Genomic DNA, 16,993 nt, shown 5'->3' with positions numbered 1-16,993 from the left:
TTGTTTAGTGTGGGTGTAGAGAGCCAGTGTTAGTTGGTTTGTTTAGTGTGGGTGCAGAGAGCCAGTGTTAGTTGGTTTGTTTAGTGTGGGTGTAGAGAGCCAGTGTTAGTTGGTTTGTTTAGTGTGGGTGCAGAGCGCCAGTGTCAGTTGGTTTGTTTAGTGTGGGTGTAGAGAGCCAGTGTCAGTTGGTTTGTTTAGTGTGGGTGTAGAGAGCCAGTGTCAGTTGGTTTGTTTAGTGTGGGTGTAGAGAGCCAGTGTTAGTTGGTTTGTTTAGTGTGGGTGTAGAGAGCCAGTGTCAGTTGGTTTGTTTAGTGTGGGTGTAGAGAGCTAGTGTCAGTTGGTTTGTTTAGTGTGGGTGTAGAGAGCCAGTGTTAGTTGGTTTGTTTAGTGTGGGTGTAGAGAGCCAGTGTTAGTTGGTTTGTTTAGTGTGGGTGTAGAGAGCCAGTGTCAGTTGGTTTGTTTAGTGTGGGTGCAGAGAGCCAGTGTCAGTTGGTTTGTTTAGTTGGTTTGTTTGGTGTGGGTGCAGAGAGCCAGTGTTAGTTGGTTTGTTTAGTGTGGGTGCAGAGAGCCAGTGTTAGTTGGTTTGTTTAGTGTGGGTGCAGAGAGCCAGTGTTAGTTCGTTTGTTTAGTGTGGGTGCAGAGAGCCAGTGTTAGTTGGTTTGTTTAGTGTGGGAGAGCCAGTGTGCAGAGAGCCAGTGTTAGTTGGTTTGTTTAGTGTGGGTGCAGAGAGCCAGTGTTAGTTGGTTTGTTTAGTTGGTTTGTTTAGTGTGGGTGCAGAGAGCCAGTGTTAGTTGGTTTGTTTAGTGTGGGTGCAGAGAGCCAGTGTTAGTTGGTTTGTTTAGTGTAGGTGTAGAGAGCCAGTGTTAGTTGGTTTGTTTAGTGTGGGTGTAGAGAGCCAGTGTCAGTTGGTTTGTTTAGTGTGGGTGCAGAGAGCCAGTGTCAGTTGGTTTGTTTAGTTGATTTGTTTGGTGTGGGTGCAGAGAGCCAGTGTTAGTTGGTTTGTTTAGTGTGGGTGTAGAGAGCCAGTGTTAGTTGGTTTGTTTAGTGTGGGTGTAGAGAGCCAGTGTTAGTTGGTTTGTTTAGTGTGGGTGCAGAGAGCCAGTGTTAGTTGGTTTGTTTAGTGTGGGTGTAGAGAGCCAGTGTTAGTTGGTTTGTTTAGTGTGGGTGCAGAGAGCCAGTGTTAGTTGGTTTGTTTAGTTGGTTTGTTTAGTGTGGGTGCAAAGAGCCAGTGTTAGTTGGTTTGTTTAGTGTGGGTGTAGAGAGCCAGTGTTAGTTGGTTTGTTTAGTGTGGGTGTAGAGAGCCAGTGTTAGTTGGTTTGTTTAGTGTGGGTGCAGAGCGCCAGTGTTAGTTGGTTTGTTTAGTGTGGGTGCAGAGAGCCAGTGTCAGTTGGTTTGTTTAGTTGGTTTGTTTAGTGTGGGTGTAGAGAGCCAGTGTTAGTTGGTTTGTTTAGTGTGGGTGCAGAGAGCCAGTGTCAGTTGGTTTGTTTAGTTGGTTTGTTTAGTGTGGGTGTAGAGAGCCGGTGTTAGTTGGTTTGTTTAGTGTGGGTATAGAGAGCCAGTGTCAGTTGGTTTGTTTAGTGTGGGTATAGAGAGCCAGTGTTAGTTGGTTTGTTTAGTGTGGGTGCAGAGAGCCAGTGTTAGTTGGTTTGTTTAGTGTGGGTGTAGAGAGCCAGTGTTAGTTGGTTTGTTTAGTGTGGGTGCAGAGCGCCAGTGTTAGTTGGTTTGTTTAGTGTGGGTGCAGAGAGCCAGTGTTAGTTGGTTTGTTTAGTTGGTTTGTTTAGTGTGGGTGCAGAGAGCCAGTGTTAGTTGGTTTGTTTAGTTGGTTTGTTTAGTGTGGGTGCAGAGAGCCAGTGTTAGTTGGTTTGTTTAGTGTGGGTGCAGAGAGCCAGTGTTAGTTGGTTTGTTTAGTTGGTTTGTTTAGTGTGGGTGCAGAGAGCCATTGTTAGTTGGTTTGTTTAGTTGGTTTGTTTAGTGTGGGTGCAGAGAGCCAGTGTTAGTTGGTTTGTTTAGTTGGTTTGTTTAGTGTGGGTGCAGAGAGCCAGTGTTAGTTGGTTTGTTTAGTTGGTTTGTTTAGTGTGGGTGCAGAGAGCCAGTGTTAGTTGGTTTGTTTAGTGTGGGTGCAGAGAGCCAGTGTTAGTTGGTTTGTTTAGTGTGGGTGTAGAGAGCCAGTGTTAGTTGGTTTGTTTAGTGTGGGTGCAGAGAGCCAGTGTTTGTTTAGTTGGTTTGTTTAGTGTTTAGGGTGTAGAGAGCCAGTGTTAGTTGGTTTGTTTAGTGTGGGTGCAGAGCGCCAGTGTTAGTTGGTTTGTTTAGTGTGGGTGTAGAGAGCCAGTGTCAGTTGGTTTGTTTAGTGTGGGTGTAGAGAGCCAGTGTCAGTTGGTTTGTTTAGTGTGGGTGCAGAGAGCCAGTGTCAGTTGGTTTGTTTAGTTGGTTTGTTTGGTGTGGGTGCAGAGAGCCAGTGTTAGTTGGTTTGTTTAGTGTGGGTGCAGAGAGCCAGTGTTAGTTGGTTTGTTTAGTGTGGGTGCAGAGAGCCAGTGTTAGTTGGTTTGTTTAGTGTGGGTGCAGAGAGCCAGTGTTAGTTGGTTTGTTTAGTGTGGGTGCAGAGAGCCAGTGTTAGTTGGTTTGTTTAGTGTGGGTGCAGAGAGCCAGTGTTAGTTGGTTTGTTTAGTGTGGGTGCAGAGAGCCAGTGTTAGTTGGTTTGTTTAGTTGGTTTGTTTAGTGTGGGTGCAGAGAGCCAGTGTTAGTTGGTTTGTTTAGTGTGGGTGCAGAGAGCCAGTGTTAGTTGGTTTGTTTAGTGTAGGTGTAGAGAGCCAGTGTTAGTTGGTTTGTTTAGTGTGGGTGTAGAGAGCCAGTGTCAGTTGGTTTGTTTAGTGTGGGTGCAGAGAGCCAGTGTCAGTTGGTTTGTTTAGTTGATTTGTTTGGTGTGGGTGCAGAGAGCCAGTGTTAGTTGGTTTGTTTAGTGTGGGTGTAGAGAGCCAGTGTTAGTTGGTTTGTTTAGTGTGGGTGTAGAGAGCCAGTGTTAGTTGGTTTGTTTAGTGTGGGTGCAGAGAGCCAGTGTTAGTTGGTTTGTTTAGTGTGGGTGTAGAGAGCCAGTGTTAGTTGGTTTGTTTAGTGTGGGTGCAGAGAGCCAGTGTTAGTTGGTTTGTTTAGTTGGTTTGTTTAGTGTGGGTGCAAAGAGCCAGTGTTAGTTGGTTTGTTTAGTGTGGGTGTAGAGAGCCAGTGTTAGTTGGTTTGTTTAGTGTGGGTGTAGAGAGCCAGTGTTAGTTGGTTTGTTTAGTGTGGGTGCAGAGCGCCAGTGTTAGTTGGTTTGTTTAGTGTGGGTGCAGAGAGCCAGTGTCAGTTGGTTTGTTTAGTTGGTTTGTTTAGTGTGGGTGTAGAGAGCCAGTGTTAGTTGGTTTGTTTAGTGTGGGTGCAGAGAGCCAGTGTCAGTTGGTTTGTTTAGTTGGTTTGTTTAGTGTGGGTGTAGAGAGCCGGTGTTAGTTGGTTTGTTTAGTGTGGGTATAGAGAGCCAGTGTCAGTTGGTTTGTTTAGTGTGGGTATAGAGAGCCAGTGTCAGTTGGTTTGTTTAGTGTGGGTGCAGAGAGCCAGTGTCAGTTGGTTTGTTTAGTTGGTTTGTTTGGTGTGGGTGCAGAGAGCCAGTGTTAGTTGGTTTGTTTAGTGTGTAGGTTGTTTGTTTAGTGTAGAGAGCCAGTGTTAGTTGGTTTGTTTAGTGTGTTTAGGTGGGTGAGAGCCAGTGTTAGTTGGTTTGTTTAGTTTGTTTGGGGTGCAGAGAGCCAGTGTTAGTTGGTTTGTTTAGTGTGGGTGCAGAGAGCCAGTGTCAGTTGGTTTGTTTAGTTTGTTTGTTTAGTGTGGGTGCAGAGCGCCAGTGTTAGTTGGTTTGTTTAGTTGGTTTGTTTAGTGTGGGTGCAGAGAGCCAGTGTTAGTTGGTTTGTTTAGTGTGGGTGCAGAGAGCCAGTGTTAGTTGGTTTGTTTAGTTGGTTTGTTTAGTGTGGGTGCAGAGAGCCAGTGTTAGTTGGTTTGTTTAGTGTGGGTGCAGAGAGCCAGTGTTAGTTGGTTTGTTTAGTGTGGGTGTAGAGAGCCAGTGTTTGTTGGTTTGTTTAGTGTGGGTGTAGAGAGCCAGTGTTAGTTGGTTTGTTTAGTGTGGGTGTAGAGAGCCAGTGTTAGTTGGTTTGTTTAGTGTGGGTGCAGAGAGCCAGTGTTAGTTGGTTTGTTTAGTGTGGGTGCAGAGAGCCAGTGTTAGTTGGTTTGTTTTAGTGTGGGTGTAGAGAGCCAGTGTTAGTTGGTTTGTTTTAGTGTGGGTGCAGAGAGCCAGTGTTAGTTGGTTTGTTTTAGTGTGGGTGCAGAGAGCCAGTGTTAGTTGGTTTGTTTTAGTGTGGGTGTCGAGAGCCAGTGTTAGTTGGTTTGTTTAGTGTGGGTGTAGAGAGCCAGTGTTAGTTGGTTTGTTTAGTGTGGGTGCAGAGAGCCAGTGTTAGTTGGTTTTATTTAGTGTGGGTGCAGAGAGCCAGTGTTAGTTGGTTTGTTTAGTGTGGGTGTAGAGAGCCAGTGTTAGTTGGTTTGTTTAGTGTGGGTGCAGAGAGCCAGTGTCAGTTGGTTTGTTTAGTTGGTTTGTTTGGTGTGGGTGCAGAGAGCCAGTGTTAGTTGGTTTGTTTAGTGTGGGTGTAGAGAGCCAGTGTTAGTTGGTTTGTTTAGTGTGGGTGCAGAGCGCCAGTGTTAGATGGTTTGTTTAGTGGGTGTAGTGAGCCAGTGTTAGTTGGTTTGTTTAGTGAGCCAGTGTTAGTTGGTTTGTTTAGTGTGGGTGCAGAGAGCCAGTGTTAGTTGGTTTGTTTAGTGTGGGTGCAGAGAGCCAGTGTTAGTTGGTTTGTTTAGTTGGTTTGTTTAGTGTGGGTGCAGAGAGCCAGTGTTAGTTGGTTTGTTTAGTGTGGGTGCAGAGAGCCAGTGTTAGTTGGTTTGTTTTAGTTGGTTTGTTTTGTTGGTTTGTTTAGTGTGGGTGTAGAGAGCCAGTGTTAGTTGGTTTGTTTAGTGTGGGTGCAGAGAGCCAGTGTTAGTTGGTTTGTTTAGTGTGGGTGCAGAGAGCCAGTGTTAGTTGGTTTGTTTAGTGTGGGTGCAGAGAGCCAGTGTTAGTTGGTTTGTTTAGTGTGGGTGTAGAGAGCCAGTGTTAGTTGGTTTGTTTAGTGTGGGTGTAGAGAGCCAGTGTTAGTTGGTTTGTTTAGTGTGGGTGCAGAGAGCCAGTGTTAGTTGGTTTGTTTAGTGTGGGTGCAGAGAGCCAGTGTTAGTTGGTTTGTTTTAGTGTGGGTGCAGAGCGCCAGTGTTAGTTGGTTTGTTTTAGTGTGGGTGCAGAGAGCCAGTGTTAGTTGGTTTGTTTAGTTGGTTTGTTTGGTGTGGGTGCAGAGAGCCAGTGTTAGTTGGTTTGTTTAGTGTGGGTGTAGAGAGCCAGTGTTAGTTGGTTTGTTTAGTGTGGGTGCAGAGCGCCAGTGTTAGATGGTTTGTTTAGTGTGGGTGTAGTGAGCCAGTGTTAGTTGGTTTGTTTAGTGTGGGTGCAGAGCGCCAGTGTCAGTTGGTTTGTTTAGTGTGGGTGTAGAGAGCCAGTGTCAGTTGGTTTGTTTAGTTTGTTTGTTTAGTGAGGGTGCAGAGCGCCAGTGTTAGTTGGTTTGTTTAGTGTGGTTGCAGAGCGCCAGTGTCAGTTGGTTTGTTTAGTGTGGGTGCAGAGAGCCAGTGTCAGTTGGTTTGTTTAGTGTGGGTGCAGAGAGCCAGTGTCAGTTGGTTTGTTTAGTGTGGGTGTAGAGAGCCAGTGTTAGTTGGTTTGTTTAGTGTGGGTGTAGAGAGCCAGTGTTAGTTGGTTTGTTTAGTGTGGGTGCAGAGAGCCAGTGTTAGTTGGTTTGTTTAGTGTGGGTGCAGAGAGACAGTGTCAGTTGGTTTGTTTAGTGTGGGTGTAGAGAGCCAGTGTCAGTTGGTTTGTTTAGTGTGGGTGCAGAGAGACAGTGTTAGTTGGTTTGTTTAGTGTGGGTGCAGAGAGCCAGTGTTAGTTGGTTTGTTTAGTGTGGGTGTAGAGAGCCAGTGTCAGTTGGTTTGTTTAGTTGGTTTGTTTAGTTGGTTTGTTTAGTGTGGGTGCAGAGAGCCAGTGTTAGTTGGTTTGTTTAGTTGGTTTGTTTAGTTGGTTTGTTTAGTGTGGGTGCAGAGAGCCAGTGTCAGTTGGTTTGTTTAGTTGGTTTGTTTAGTGTGGGTGTAGAGAGCCAGTGTAAGTTGGTTTGTTTAGTGTGGGTGCAGAGAGCCAGTGTCAGTTGGTTTGTTTAGTGTGGGTGCAGAGCGCCAGTGTCAGTTGGTTTGTTTAGTGTGGGTGTAGAGAGCCAGTGTCAGTTGGTTTGTTTAGTGTGGGTGTAGAGAGCCAGTGTCAGTTGGTTTGTTTAGTGTGGGTGTAGAGAGCCAGTGTTAGTTGGTTTGTTTAGTGTGGGTGCAGAGAGCCAGTGTTAGTTGGTTTGTTTAGTGTGGGTGCAGAGAGCCAATGTTAGTTGGTTTGTTTTAGTGTGGGTGCAGAGAGCCAGTGTTAGTTGGTTTGTTTTAGTGTGGGTGTAGAGAGCCAGTGTTAGTTGGTTTGTTTAGTGTGGGTGTAGAGAGTTAGTGTCAGTTGGTTTGTTTAGTGTGGGTGTAGAGAGCCAGTGTTAGTTGGTTTGTTTAGTGTGGGTGTAGAGAGCCAGTGTTAGTTAGTTTGTTTAGTGTGGGTGCAGAGAGCCAGTGTTAGTTGGTTTGTTTAGTGTGGGTGCAGAGAGCCAGTGTTAGTTGGTTTGTTTAGTTTGTAGAGAGCCAGTGTTAGTTGGTTTGTTTAGTGTGGGTGCAGAGAGCCAGTGTCAGTTGGTTTGTTTAGTTGGTTTGTTTGGTGTGGGTGCAGAGAGCCAGTGTTAGTTGGTTTGTTTAGTGTGGGTGTTGTTAGTTGGTTTGTTTAGTGTGGGTGCAGAGAGCCGGTGTTAGTTGGTTTGTTTAGTGTGGATGCAGAGCGCCAGTGTTAGTTGGTTTGTTTAGTGTGGGTGCAGAGCGCCAGTGTTAGTTGGTTTGTTTAGTGTGGGTGTAGTGAGCCAGTGTTAGTTCGTTTGTTTAGTGTGGGTGCAGAGCGCCAGTGTCAGTTGGTTTGTTTAGTGTGGGTGTAGAGAGCCAGTGTCAGTTGGTTTGTTTAGTTTGTTTGTTTAGTGTGGGTGCAGAGCGCCAGTGTTAGTTGGTTTGTTTAGTGTGGTTGCAGAGCGCCAGTGTCAGTTGGTTTGTTTAGTGTGGGTGCAGAGAGCCAGTGTTAGTTGGTTTGTTTAGTTGGTTTGTTTAGTGTGGGTGCAGAGAGCCAGTGTTAGTTGGTTTGTTTAGTGTGGGTGCAGAGAGCCAGTGTTAGTTGGTTTGTTTTAGTGTGGGTGCAGAGAGCCAGTGTTAGTTGGTTTGTTTTAGTGTGGGTGTCGAGAGCCAGTGTTAGTTGGTTTGTTTAGTGTGGGTGTAGAGAGCCAGTGTTAGTTGGTTTGTTTAGTGTGGGTGTAGAGAGCCAGTGTTAGTTGGTTTGTTTAGTGTGGGTGTAGAGAGCCAGTGTTAGTTGGTTTGTTTAGTGTGGGTGTAGAGAGCCAGTGTTAGTTGGTTTGTTTAGTGTGGGTGCAGAGAGCCAGTGTTAGTTGGTTTGTTTAGTGTGGGTGTAGAGAGCCAGTGTTAGTTGGTTTGTTTAGTGTGGGTGCAGAGAGCCAGTGTTAGTTGGTTTTATTTAGTGTGGGTGCAGAGAGCCAGTGTTAGTTGGTTTGTTTAGTGTGGGTGTAGAGAGCCAGTGTTAGTTGGTTTGTTTAGTGTGGGTGCAGAGAGCCAGTGTCAGTTGGTTTGTTTAGTTGGTTTGTTTGGTGTGGGTGCAGAGAGCCAGTGTTAGTTGGTTTGTTTAGTGTGGGTGTAGAGAGCCAGTGTTAGTTGGTTTGTTTAGTGTGGGTGCAGAGCGCCAGTGTTAGATGGTTTGTTTAGTGTGGGTGTAGTGAGCCAGTGTTAGTTGGTTTGTTTAGTGTGGGTGCAGAGCGCCAGTGTCAGTTGGTTTGTTTAGTGTGGGTGCAGAGCGCCAGTGTCAGTTGGTTTGTTTAGAGAGCCAGTGTCAGTTGGTTTGTTTAGTGTGGGTGCAGAGAGCCAGTGTCAGTTGGTTTGTTTAGTGTGGGTGTAGAGAGCCAGTGTTAGTTGGTTTGTTTAGTGTGGGTGCAGAGAGCCAGTGTTAGTTGGTTTGTTTAGTGTGGGTGCAGAGAGACAGTGTCAGTTGGTTTGTTTAGTGTGGGTGTAGAGAGCCAGTGTCAGTTGGTTTGTTTAGTGTGGGTGCAGAGAGACAGTGTTAGTTGGTTTGTTTAGTGTGGGTGCAGAGAGCCAGTGTTAGTTGGTTTGTTTAGTGTGGGTGTAGAGAGCCAGTGTCAGTTGGTTTGTTTAGTTGGTTTGTTTAGTTGGTTTGTTTAGTGTGGGTGCAGAGAGCCAGTGTTAGTTGGTTTGTTTAGTTGGTTTGTTTAGTTGGTTTGTTTAGTGTGGGTGCAGAGAGCCAGTGTCAGTTGGTTTGTTTAGTTGGTTTGTTTAGTGTGGGTGTAGAGAGCCAGTGTAAGTTGGTTTGTTTAGTGTGGGTGCAGAGAGCCAGTGTCAGTTGGTTTGTTTAGTGTGGGTGCAGAGCGCCAGTGTCAGTTGGTTTGTTTAGTGTGGGTGTAGAGAGCCAGTGTCAGTTGGTTTGTTTAGTGTGGGTGTAGAGAGCCAGTGTCAGTTGGTTTGTTTAGTGTGGGTGTAGAGAGCCAGTGTTAGTTGGTTTGTTTAGTGTGGGTGCAGAGAGCCAGTGTTAGTTGGTTTGTTTAGTGTGGGTGCAGAGAGCCAGTGTTAGTTGGTTTGTTTAGTTTGTTTGTTTAGTGTGGGTGCAGAGAGCCAATGTTAGTTGGTTTGTTTTAGTGTGGGTGCAGAGAGCCAGTGTTAGTTGGTTTGTTTTAGTGTGGGTGTAGAGAGCCAGTGTTAGTTGGTTTGTTTAGTGTGGGTGTAGAGAGTCAGTGTCAGTTGGTTTGTTTAGTGTGGGTGTAGAGAGCCAGTGTTAGTTGGTTTGTTTAGTGTGGGTGTAGAGAGCCAGTGTTAGTTAGTTTGTTTAGTGTGGGTGCAGAGAGCCAGTGTTAGTTGGTTTGTTTAGTGTGGGTGCAGAGAGCCAGTGTTAGTTGGTTTGTTTAGTGTGGGTGTAGAGAGCCAGTGTTAGTTGGTTTGTTTAGTGTGGGTGCAGAGAGCCAGTGTCAGTTGGTTTGTTTAGTTGGTTTGTTTGGTGTGGGTGCAGAGAGCCAGTGTTAGTTGGTTTGTTTAGTGTGGGTGTCGAGAGCCAGTGTTAGTTGGTTTGTTTAGTGTGGGTGCAGAGAGCCGGTGTTAGTTGGTTTGTTTAGTGTGGATGCAGAGCGCCAGTGTTAGTTGGTTTGTTTAGTGTGGGTGCAGAGCGCCAGTGTTAGTTGGTTTGTTTAGTGTGGGTGTAGTGAGCCAGTGTTAGTTGGTTTGTTTAGTGTGGGTGCAGAGCGCCAGTGTCAGTTGGTTTGTTTAGTGTGGGTGTAGAGAGCCAGTGTCAGTTGGTTTGTTTAGTTTGTTTGTTTAGTGTGGGTGCAGAGCGCCAGTGTTAGTTGGTTTGTTTAGTGTGGTTGCAGAGCGCCAGTGTCAGTTGGTTTGTTTAGTGTGGGTGCAGAGAGCCAGTGTTAGTTGGTTTGTTTAGTGTGGGTGCAGAGAGCCAGTGTTAGTTGGTTTGTTTAGTGTGGGTGCAGAGAGCCAGTGTTAGTTGGTTTGTTTAGTGTGGGTGCAGAGAGCCAGTGTTAGTTGGTTTGTTTAGTGTGGTGTTTGGTTTGTTTAGTGGGTGTAGAGAGCCAGTGTTAGTTGGTTTGTTTAGTGTGGGTGTAGAGAGCCAGTGTTAGTTGGTTTGTTTAGTGTGGGTGCAGAGAGCCAGTGTTAGTTGGTTTGTTTAGTGTGGTTTGTTAGTTGGTTTGTTTAGTGTGGGTGCAGAGAGCCAGTGTTAGTTGGTTTGTTTAGTGTGGGTGCAGAGAGCCAGTGTTAGTTGGTTTGTTTAGTGTGGGTGCAGAGAGCCAGTGTTAGTTGGTTTGTTTAGTGTGGGTGTAGAGAGCCAGTGTTAGTTGGTTTGTTTAGTGTGGGTGCAGAGAGAGCCAGTGTTAGTTGGTTTGTTTAGTGTGGGTGTAGAGAGCCAGTGTCAGTTGGTTTGTTTAGTTGGTTTGTTTAGTTGGTTTGTTTAGTGTGGGTGCAGAGAGCCAGTGTTAGTTGGTTTGTTTAGTTGGTTTGTGTTAGTTGGTTTGTTTAGTTTGCAGAGAGCCAGTGTTTGGTTTGTTTAGTTGGTTTGTTTAGTGTGGGTGTAGAGAGCCAGTGTTAGTTGGTTTGTTTAGTGTGGGTGCAGAGAGCCAGTGTCAGTTGGTTTGTTTAGTGTGGGTGCAGAGAGCCAGTGTCAGTTGGTTTGTTTAGTGTGGGTGTAGAGAGCCAGTGTTAGTTGGTTTGTTTAGTGTGGGTGCAGTGTGTTAGTTGGTTTGTTTAGTTTTGTGTTTGGTTTGTTTAGTGGTGGGTGCAGAGAGCCAGTGTTAGTTGGTTTGTTTAGTTGTTTGGTGTGTGCAGAGAGCCAGTGTTAGTTGGTTTGTTTAGTGTGGGTGCAGAGAGCCAGTGTTAGTTGGTTTGTTTAGTGTGGGTGCAGAGAGCCAGTGTCAGTTGGTTTGTTTAGTGTGGTGTTTTAGCCCAGTGTCAGTTGGTTTGTTTAGTGTGGGTGTAGAGAGCCAGTGTTAGTTGGTTTGTTTAGTGTGGGTGTAGAGAGCCAGTGTTAGTTGGTTTGTTTAGTGTGGGTGCAGAGAGCCAGTGTTAGTTTTGTTTAGTGTGGGTTAGTTGGTTTGTTTAGAGAGCCAGTGTTAGTTTGTTTAGTTGTTTGTTTAGTGTGGAGAGCCAGTTAGTTGGTTTGTTTTAGTGTGGTTGTTAGTTGGTTTGTTTTAGTGTGGGTGTAGAGAGCCAGTGTTAGTTGGTTTGTTTAGTGTGGGTGTAGAGAGTCAGTGTCAGTTGGTTTGTTTAGTGTGGGTGTAGAGAGCCAGTGTTAGTTGGTTTGTTTAGTGTGGGTGTTGTTTTGGTTTGTTTAGTGTGGGTGCAGAGAGCCAGTGTTAGTTGGTTTGTTTAGTGTGGGTGCAGAGCCAGTGTTAGTTGGTTTGTTTAGTGTGGGTGTAGAGTGCCAGTGTTAGTTGGTTTGTTTAGTGTGGGTGCAGAGAGCCAGTGTCAGTTGGTTTGTTTAGTTGGTTTGTTTGGTGTGGGTGCAGAGAGCCAGTGTTAGTTGGTTTGTTTAGTGTGGGTGTCGAGAGCCAGTGTTAGTTGGTTTGTTTAGTGTGGGTGCAGAGAGCCGGTGTTAGTTGGTTTGTTTAGTGTGGATGCAGAGCGCCAGTGTTAGTTGGTTTGTTTAGTGTGGGTGCAGAGCGCCAGTGTTAGTTGGTTTGTTTAGTGTGGGTGTAGTGAGCCAGTGTTAGTTCGTTTGTTTAGTGTGGGTGCAGAGCGCCAGTGTCAGTTGGTTTGTTTAGTGTGGGTGTAGAGAGCCAGTGTCAGTTGGTTTGTTTAGTTGGTTTGTTTGGTGTGGGTGCAGAGAGCCAGTGTTAGTTGGTTTGTTTAGTGTGGGTGTAGAGAGCCAGTGTTAGTTGGTTTGTTTAGTGTGGGTGCAGAGCGCCAGTGTTAGATGGTTTGTTTAGTGTGGGTGTAGTGAGCCAGTGTTAGTTGGTTTGTTTAGTGTGGGTGCAGAGCGCCAGTGTCAGTTGGTTTGTTTAGTGTGGGTGCAGAGAGCCAGTGTTAGTTGGTTTGTTTAGTTTGTTTGTTTAGTGTGGGTGCAGAGAGCCAGTGTTAGTTGGTTTGTTTAGTGTGGGTGCAGAGAGCCAGTGTTAGTTGGTTTGTTTAGTGTGGGTGCAGAGAGCCAGTGTCAGTTGGTTTGTTTAGTGTGGGTGTTGTTAGTTGGTTTGTTTAGTGTGGGTGTAGAGAGCCAGTGTTAGTTGGTTTGTTTAGTGTGGGTGCAGAGAGCCAGTGTTAGTTGGTTTGTTTAGTGTGGGTGCAGAGAGACAGTGTCAGTTGGTTTGTTTAGTGTGGGTGTAGAGAGCCAGTGTCAGTTGGTTTGTTTAGTGTGGGTGCAGAGAGACAGTGTTAGTTGGTTTGTTTAGTGTGGGTGTAGAGAGCCAGTGTCAGTTGGTTTGTTTAGTTGGTTTGTTTAGTTGGTTTGTTTAGTGTGGGTGCAGAGAGCCAGTGTTAGTTGGTTTGTTTAGTTGGTTTGTTTAGTTGGTTTGTTTAGTGTGGGTGCAGAGAGCCAGTGTCAGTTGGTTTGTTTAGTTGGTTTGTTTAGTGTGGGTGTAGAGAGCCAGTTGGTTTGTTTAGTTGGTTTGTTTTTGTTTAGTGTGGGTGCAGAGAGCCAGTGTTAGTTGGTTTGTTTAGTGTGGGTGTAGAGAGCCAGTGTCAGTTGGTTTGTTTAGTGTGGTTTGTCAGTTGGTTTGTTTAGTGTGGGTGCAGAGAGCCAGTGTCAGTTGGTTTGTTTAGTGTGGGTGTAGAGAGACCGTGTCAGTTGGTTTGTTTAGTGTGGGTGCAGAGAGCCAGTGTTAGTTGTTTTGTTTAGTGTGGGTGCAGAGAGCCAGTGTTAGTTGGTTTGTTTAGTGTGAGTGTAGAGAGCCAGTGTTAGTTGGTTTGTTTAGTGTGGGTGTAGAGAGCCAGTGTTAGTTGGTTTGTTTAGTGTGGGTGCAGAGAGCCAGTGTCAGTTGGTTTGTTTAGTGTGGGTGTAGAGAGCCAGTGTCAGTTGGTTTGTTTAGTTGGGTGTTGTTAGTTGGTCTGTTTAGTTTGTAGAGAGCCAGTGTTAGTTGGTTTGTTTAGTGTGGGTGTAGAGAGCCAGTGTTAGTTGGTTTGTTTAGTGTGGGTGCAGAGAGCCAGTGTCAGTTGGTTTGTTTAGTGTGGGTGTAGAGAGCCAGTGTCAGTTGGTTTGTTTAGTGTGGGTGCAGAGAGCCAGTGTTAGTTGGTTTGTTTAGTGTGGGTGTAGAGAGCCCGTGTCAGTTGGTTTGTTTAGTGTGGGTGTAGAGAGCCAGTGTCAGTTGGTTTGTTTAGTGTGGGTGTAGAGAGCCAGTGTCAGTTGGTTTGTTTAGTGTGGGTGCAGAGAGCCAGTGTTAGTTGGTTTGTTTAGTTTGTAGAGAGCCAGTGTCAGTTGGTTTGTTTAGTGTGGGTGCAGAGAGCCAGTGTCAGTTGTTTTGTTTAGTGTGGGTGCAGAGAGCCAGTGTTAGTTGGTTTGTTTAGTGTGAGTGTTTTAGTTGGTTTGTTTAGTGTTGTAGAGAGCCAGTGTTAGTTGGTTTGTTTAGTGTGGGTGCAGAGAGCCAGTGTTAGTTGGTTTGTTTAGTGTGGGTGTTGTGTTAGTTGGTTTGTTTAGTGTGGGTGTAGAGAGCCAGTGTTAGTTGGTTTGTTTAGTGTGGGTTGGGTTTGTTTAGTGTGGGTGTAGAGAGCCAGTGTTAGTTGGTTTGTTTAGTGTTGTAGAGAGCCAGTGTTAGTTGGTTTGTTTAGTGTGGGTGCAGAGAGCCAGTGTTAGTTGGTTTGTTTAGTGTGGGTGTAGAGAGTGCCAGTGTTAGTTGGTTTGTTTAGTGTGGGTGCAGAGAGCCAGTGTCAGTTGGTTTGTTTAGTTGGTTTGTTTGGTGTGGGTGCAGAGAGCCAGTGTTAGTTGGTTTGTTTAGTGTGGGTGTCGAGAGCCAGTGTTAGTTGGTTTGTTTAGTGTGGTTGCAGAGAGCCGGTGTTAGTTGGTTTGTTTAGTGTGGATGCAGAGCGCCAGTGTTAGTTGGTTTGTTTAGTGTGGGTGCAGAGCGCCAGTGTTAGTTGGTTTGTTTAGTGTGGGTGTAGTGAGCCAGTGTTAGTTCGTTTGTTTAGTGTGGGTGCAGAGCGCCAGTGTCAGTTGGTTTGTTTAGTGTGGGTGTAGAGAGCCAGTGTTAGTTGGTTTGTTTAGTGTGGGTGCAGAGCGCCAGTGTTAGATGGTTTGTTTAGTGTGGGTGCAGAGAGCCAGTGTTAGTTGGTTTGTTTAGTGTGGGTGTAGAGAGCCAGTGTTAGTTGGTTTGTTTAGTGTGGGTGTAGAGAGCCAGTGTTAGTTGGTTTGTTTAGTGTGGGTGCAGAGAGCCAGTGTTAGTTGGTTTGTTTAGTGTTTAGAGAGCCAGTGTTAGTTGGTTTGTTTAGTGTGGGTGCAGAGAGCCAGTGTTAGTTGGTTTGTTTAGTGTGGGTGTAGAGAGCCAGTGTTAGTTGGTTTGTTTAGTGTGGGTGTAGAGAGCCAGTGTTAGTTGGTTTGTTTAGTGTGGGTGCAGAGAGCCAGTGTTAGTTGGTTTGTTTAGTGTGGGTGTAGAGTGCCAGTGTTAGTTGGTTTGTTTAGTGTGGGTGCAGAGAGCCAGTGTCAGTTGGTTTGTTTAGTTGGTTTGTTTGGTGTGGGTGCAGAGAGCCAGTGTTAGTTGGTTTGTTTAGTGTGGGTGTAGAGAGCCAGTGTTAGTTGGTTTGTTTAGTGTGGGTGCAGAGCGCCAGTGTTAGATGGTTTGTTTAGTGTGGGTGTAGTGAGCCAGTGTTAGTTGGTTTGTTTAGTGTGGGTGCAGAGCGCCAGTGTCAGTTGGTTTGTTTAGTGTGGGTGTAGAGAGCCAGTGTCAGTTGGTTTGTTTAGTTTGTTTGTTTAGTGTGGGTGCAGAGAGCCAGTGTTAGTTGGTTTGTTTAGTGTGGGTGCAGAGAGCCAGTGTCAGTTGGTTTGTTTAGTGTGGGTGCAGAGAGCCAGTGTCAGTTGGTTTGTTTAGTGTGGGTGTAGAGAGCCAGTGTTAGTTGGTTTGTTTAGTGTGGGTGTAGAGAGCCAGTGTTAGTTGGTTTGTTTAGTGTGGGTGCAGAGAGCCAGTGTTAGTTGGTTTGTTTAGTGTGGGTGCAGAGAGACAGTGTCAGTTGGTTTGTTTAGTGTGGGTGTAGAGAGCCAGTGTCAGTTGGTTTGTTTAGTGTGGGTGCAGAGAGACAGTGTTAGTTGGTTTGTTTAGTGTGGGTGTAGAGAGCCAGTGTCAGTTGGTTTGTTTAGTTGGTTTGTTTAGTTGGTTTGTTTAGTGTGGGTGCAGAGAGCCAGTGTTAGTTGGTTTGTTTAGTTGGTTTGTTTAGTTGGTTTGTTTAGTGTGGGTGCAGAGAGCCAGTGTCAGTTGGTTTGTTTAGTTGGTTTGTTTAGTGTGGGTGTAGAGAGCCAGTGTGTTGGTTTGTTTAGTGTGGGTGCAGAGTTTTGGTTTGTTTAGTGTTGCAGAGCGCCAGTGTCAGTTGGTTTGTTTAGTGTGGGTGTAGAGAGCCAGTGTCAGTTGGTTTGTTTAGTGTGGGTGTAGAGAGCCAGTGTCAGTTGGTTTGTTTAGTGTGGGTGTAGAGAGCCAGTGTCAGTTGGTTTGTTTAGTGTGGGTGCAGAGAGCCAGTGTCAGTTGGTTTGTTTAGTGTGGGTGTAGAGAGACCGTGTCAGTTGGTTTGTTTAGTGTGGGTGCAGAGAGCCAGTGTTAGTTGTTTTGTTTAGTGTGGGTGCAGAGAGCCAGTGTTAGTTGGTTTGTTTAGTGTGAGTGTAGAGAGCCAGTGTTAGTTGGTTTGTTTAGTGTGGGTTTGTTAGTTGGTTTGTTTAGTGTGGGTGCAGAGAGCCAGTGTCAGTTGGTTTGTTTAGTGTGGGTGTAGAGAGCCAGTGTCAGTTGGTTTGTTTAGTGTGGGTGTAGAGAGCCAGTGTTAGTTGGTCTGTTTAGTGTGGGTGTAGAGAGCCAGTGTTAGTTGGTTTGTTTAGTGTGGGTGCAGAGAGCCAGTGTTAGTTGGTTTGTTTAGTTGGTTTGTTTAGTTGGTTTGTTTAGTGTGGGTGTAGAGAGCCAGTGTCAGTTGGTTTGTTTAGTGTGGGTGCAGAGAGCCAGTGTTAGTTGGTTTGTTTAGTGTGGGTGTAGAGAGCCCGTGTCAGTTGGTTTGTTTAGTGTGGGTGTAGAGAGCCCGTGTCAGTTGGTTTGTTTAGTGTGGGTGTAGAGAGCCAGTGTCAGTTGGTTTGTTTAGTGTGGGTGCAGAGAGCCAGTGTTAGTTGGTTTGTTTAGTGTGGGTGTAGAGAGCCAGTGTCAGTTGGTTTGTTTAGTGTGGGTGCAGAGAGCCAGTGTCAGTTGTTTTGTTTAGTGTGGGTGCAGAGAGCCAGTGTTAGTTGGTTTGTTTAGTGTGAGTGTAGAGAGCCAGTGTTAGTTGGTTTGTTTAGTGTGGGTGTAGAGAGCCAGTGTTAGTTGGTTTGTTTAGTGTGGGTGCAGAGAGCCAGTGTTAGTTGGTTTGTTTAGTGTGGGTGTAGAGAGCCAGTGTTAGTTGGTTTGTTTAGTGTGGGTGTAGAGAGCCAGTGTTAGTTGGTTTGTTTAGTGTGGGTGCAGAGAGCCAGTGTTAGTTGGTTTGTTTAGTGTGGGTGTAGAGAGCCAGTGTTAGTTGGTTTGTTTAGTGTGGGTGTAGAGAGCCAGTGTTAGTTGGTTTGTTTAGTGTGGGTGTAGAGAGCCAGTGTTAGTTGGTTTGTTTTGTGTGGGTGCAGAGAGCCAGTGTTAGTTGGTTTGTTTAGTGTGGGTGCAGAGAGACAGTGTCAGTTGGTTTGTTTAGTGTGGGTGTAGAGAGCCAGTGTTAGTTGGTTTGTTTTGTGTGGGTGCATGCAGTACATCTATGCCATCTGTGTTAGTATGGAAAGGTATATTCACTTGGAGGTTTACTATATGGATACTTACAGAGGGTCATCATGGATGATCTTCTTAGTGAAGAACTCTTCTACTCCCTCATCCACCCTGCCAATGGTCTCATTGGCTCCATTCTCTTCACTCTCAGCTGCCTGCTCCTGCGCACACACACACACACAGAGAGAGAGAGAGAGAGGCTTGGCGGATGCTTATGGTAATACCATTGTGTGACTGAATAGTGTAGGCTGAGTACACTCACAGTACACATACTGATTATGATGCTTGCCAACAGATATGCAATAGAGAAAAATATATGTTTATGAACAAACACG

General features: G+C 45.7%; 1 protein-coding gene across 1 annotated transcript in view; it reads right to left on the bottom strand.

The window, feature by feature from the left end:
* The window catches only part of LOC124037207 (capping protein, Arp2/3 and myosin-I linker protein 3-like), a 78,292-nt gene that overhangs the window by 13,722 nt on the left and 47,577 nt on the right, over positions 1 to 16,993 (bottom strand). The window contains exon 31 of the mRNA XM_046351878.1: positions 16,713 to 16,819. Coding sequence (XP_046207834.1) covers positions 16,713 to 16,819 — 107 coding nt within the window. The remainder of the gene's footprint in view (positions 1 to 16,712; positions 16,820 to 16,993) is intronic.

The sequence above is a fragment of the Oncorhynchus gorbuscha genome, linkage group LG01 (genome assembly GCF_021184085.1).
Source record: "Oncorhynchus gorbuscha isolate QuinsamMale2020 ecotype Even-year linkage group LG01, OgorEven_v1.0, whole genome shotgun sequence".
NCBI lineage: Eukaryota > Metazoa > Chordata > Actinopteri > Salmoniformes > Salmonidae > Oncorhynchus > Oncorhynchus gorbuscha.
This window is presented reverse-complemented; position numbering and strand designations above follow the sequence as displayed.